The following is a 4,003-nucleotide window of genomic DNA, read 5'->3' as shown; positions in this document are numbered from 1 at the left end:
GTTGTCTTTGAAAAAAGTAAAAACTTAAAAAATTATAAGGATAAAAAAATATTTAAAATTATAATTTTTTAAGAAAAACGTTGTTTTATAAGTGACTTGAAACTATGTAAAAAAATATTTTCAAAAAAATTTACACTTTTTTGAAATAATGAGTGTTCAATGGTAGAAGAATCACCCAAATATCGTTAATGTTAAAATTATCTCGTAAAAAATTTAACTTAGCTTGATTTACTATCATTTTTTTAGCAGATTATTTGAACATAAATGATATATATAGTTTAAAGACTTAGTTACCTATAAAATGATTTCACAACTTTTAGAGCCGTCTTTTTGGATACTTAGTGGTTTTTTACATACGGAGTAGACGACGTGTTTTTTTCAGGACACAGAATACACAGTAATACATGATGAGTGATGACATTATCAGTTAACTTTTTTTTTTGCAAAAATTTATTAAACCTACATGTATTAGACCGTCTTCGGTCCAAATAATTTTGCGTGGTATACAATGATTTCATATAATGAAATCCAAATTTAACACATACATTGCAATGACTAACACGACACCTAATGTAGCCATGTAGGTGATAAAGGTATAGAACATAGCTACCCTATTTCCCATATTATTTTTCTCAATTAACAAGAAAAATACTATAATTTTTAACTTTTTACCCCGAAAGTACAAACTAGTTCCGATTTGCTAGTGAGGCCATCATTAAAGTTGAAAATCATATCATTTTGACAGAAGACAGATAAAAAATAGTGGAAAAGTGCCATACAATCAATACTTTGTAAGCTCCACTTTGAATCTAAATTTACAATTACCTATTGTAAAATGTAATTCATTAATTTAATAAAAATTAAGATAATCTTCATTTTGAAAAGTGTCTACCTTCAACGTTTAGTGTTTAAAAAATTTAAGTTAAGTTGGTTCAACAATTTGATGATTTCATGGTATTAATGCTTAAATATTTTATTACCCAATGCAGAACCAGCGCAAAATTTATCAACAGTCACATATGATTCAAATCCGTTTGTATACATATTCCGGCAAGAATCACGGTCGATGTATGGTAATGATGCTTCTAATAAAACTGGACTTAAAATATCTTTTTCCGTTCTTCCCCAACCAACAATCTGTAAAAATATAAAACAGTTTTATAGTTTACAATTATAATTATTATCGTATAATATTTTTAATTTTGTACGTGTTTGTTATTATTGAGTATTAATTATACTAGTTTAATAAAGTCTGACTGATGATCAACATTTTTAAATTTTGTTATTCCATTGAATATTAATTAAGATTAATAAGAATAATGTTTAATGATTTTATAATTTGAATTTTCTTAGTAACGTATGGCAACATGATAATATATATGCATAGTTAAACAACGATTTTTACGGTATTCATTTTTTCTAACGCGGTAGGCACAATAATAAACTAGGTGTAACTTAATCATGATTTTAATACGGAATATTTTTTTCCGTTTATGTATTGTAACATTCCAATATTTATGTGAACTTTAGCAGAGAATCTCACGGTACCTATTTGTTCTTTACATACAAATGGACGATACGGATGGATAAAATATAACTGTAATTAAATTATAATTGAACTCTTTAACTAATACTACGGGCGTATGTAAACTCCGCCACAAGAACCTTTTTTTAGTGTAAACTCCGCCAGGAAAATAAAACAGGTAAAATTGAGATCATGTAAACTCCGCCAGTGAAAAAAATGAAGTAACAGTATACACTATACAATTAATATAATAGGCAGATTATTATTAAACAAAAAAATCATAATTTTATAGTAATTATTATCCTTATTAATTAAGTATATGTATACCAAAGTATATAAAAATTTAAAAATAAAAATAATAAATGTTCGAACAAATCATACAAATTGCAATGGCCAGTATGATGTTAAAAAATAATGAAAGACAATTGTGATAACTAATAATCAAAAAATAATATGTAGATATATTATATTATTATGATATAATATGTTGTAATAGGTACTTATAATATTTTAAACTGTAAACTAAAATTATGAGATACAATTAATAGATATTCAAACTTTTAAGTCAAATATACATCAACTATTATAACTATTTAGTATTTATAGCTTTTTCTAACACAATTTCATTTTAATTTGGAATTTTTGAGTTAAATTATCAGAAAAATATCATTTAGTTTTATATAAGGAAGGCCTAATTAATACTGGTGGAGTTTCCATATACCCATTACAGGTAAGAAAATAAAACTGGCGAAGTTTACATTAAACCTTTTCATTACCTTTTTATTTAAACCATTATTCTGGCGGAGTTTACAATCATCCAATACTACAAACCGACCTTTCCTGGATCTCCATTGGATACATTGTATTTACCATTTCAATCGATACAAACAGGGGCTACACCATTACTAAAAGAAACTCTGTCATGTAACACAATAATAGCTATATCTTCAGCATAAAACCCAGGAAATCCATAATAACCATCTTTCAGGTGAATCATTTCTACCTGCACAATTGTTTGAATTAGTTATATTATACATATCATAACAAATTATATTTAAAATCTTTAATTATTAATAACTTACATTAATTATTTTAGTAAAATCATTGTCAATAACATTAAAATTTCTATCATATTTTCCAACAGCAATTTTGTATAGACCGTCGTTTATTGATATGTTTTTAGATAACATACCTTTTTGCCAAAAACACGTAGCCCCTAGAAACGTTTTTAATTAATTAGTTCTTTCTTAAATACGTTTTACAAAGAATTTACCAGAAATGACTAAATTTGGAGCAATTATTGATCCTCCGCAAATCAAGTCATAATTGGAATTTTTTTTATTTAATTTATATATTCCAACATTCCAAGGTGCTGTTCCAATATTTGCTTTATAACCATTGTTAATTAGTATTTGGTTATTGATATATACTCTACCGCAATCTAAAATTATATTTGAATATATTTATACATGATAATAATAAATTAATAAATAATAATACCTATAGAATAGATATTATAATGTTGACAGTTTAAAAATGTACATCAAACGTGAAAAGACTATGACTAACTATACCATTATTTGTTCTTCCTTAATTTATAGTACCAAAAAAAATATTTAGATACACAAAAGTTAAATAAATTACTAATATATAATGAGTGATATTTGTATGTTTAAATTATGCGTATATTCAAAGGTTAATTATTGGAATATTTAAATACTCTTTAGGAACATATTTTATGTAAATAGGTTAAGTAGATAGAGGCTTCTGTGATATAAAATGCCAAGAAGCGGCAAAGCTGTATTTAAGACGTTTATGAAAACATGAAATATAATAGGGGAAAGGTCACCACTTAGCGGAACACTTAACATGACAGATAATAATTTCCAAATATTTGGGGAGGTGCTCTCATAGTCTCATATAATGAGTGCCTAAATAATATCCACAGGGGGAGGGAACATATGGTTTTAATATTTACTAGGGAAGAACCAGGAAGACCTTCAGGCCTAGTACTTTTAGGGGTAGAGAGTTTTATCCAAATTTGATTAGATATCAGATACTGAGAAGTAAGAAATTCTGGGAAACGGATGATAAAAAAATGGAGTTTTGAGTAAAGTGGTGCTACAATGTGGTCTGTAGACAAATTAAAAGTAAATGGGGAACATGTTTTTGATCCTTTCCTGGGCAAAACTGCTCGTCTAGATGCATGAGATTTGGTTACCTTGAAATAAAACAGTTTTTACGTAAAAATTTCCAAAAAATAACTTGTGTTTATATGAATTGGAGATTCAGTACGAAGTAGGTAATCTTTGTGGAATTTAGTGGATAAATATTTAAACCATGCACGCAGCTGAGAGAATGCTAAATAGTCCTGCTGATTGTATGATGCTTTGAAAGCAACATGTGTTCGTTTTTTGGTGAACACCAACATTTTTAGCTGCCCTTGTGATTGTGAACCAGGGAAGAAACTTAGAAAGA

General features: G+C 27.1%; 1 protein-coding gene across 3 annotated transcripts in view; it reads right to left on the bottom strand.

The window, feature by feature from the left end:
• Nucleotides 1-2,989, bottom strand: part of LOC100569458 (modular serine protease) — a 16,428-nt gene extending 13,439 nt beyond the window's left edge. For 2 of the 3 annotated variants that reach the window (XM_029486536.1, XM_029486535.1), the window contains exons 1-4: nt 2,799-2,989; nt 2,608-2,741; nt 2,361-2,528; nt 981-1,137 (exon numbers count right to left, since the gene is read on the bottom strand). In XM_029486536.1, coding sequence (XP_029342396.1) covers nt 981-1,044 — 64 coding nt within the window. In that variant the 5' untranslated portion in view covers nt 1,045-1,137; nt 2,361-2,528; nt 2,608-2,741; nt 2,799-2,989. Of the gene's footprint in view, nt 1-980; nt 1,138-2,301; nt 2,529-2,607; nt 2,742-2,798 lie in introns of all 3 variants that reach the window. The other variant, XM_029486537.1, reaches the window with a different exon arrangement.
• Between the last annotated feature and the right edge of the window lie 1,014 nt (nt 2,990-4,003).

The sequence above is a fragment of the Acyrthosiphon pisum genome, chromosome A1 (genome assembly GCF_005508785.2).
Source record: "Acyrthosiphon pisum isolate AL4f chromosome A1, pea_aphid_22Mar2018_4r6ur, whole genome shotgun sequence".
NCBI lineage: Eukaryota > Metazoa > Arthropoda > Insecta > Hemiptera > Aphididae > Acyrthosiphon > Acyrthosiphon pisum.
Note: the sequence above shows the minus strand (reverse complement) of the source record. Positions and strands in the feature narration are given on the sequence as shown.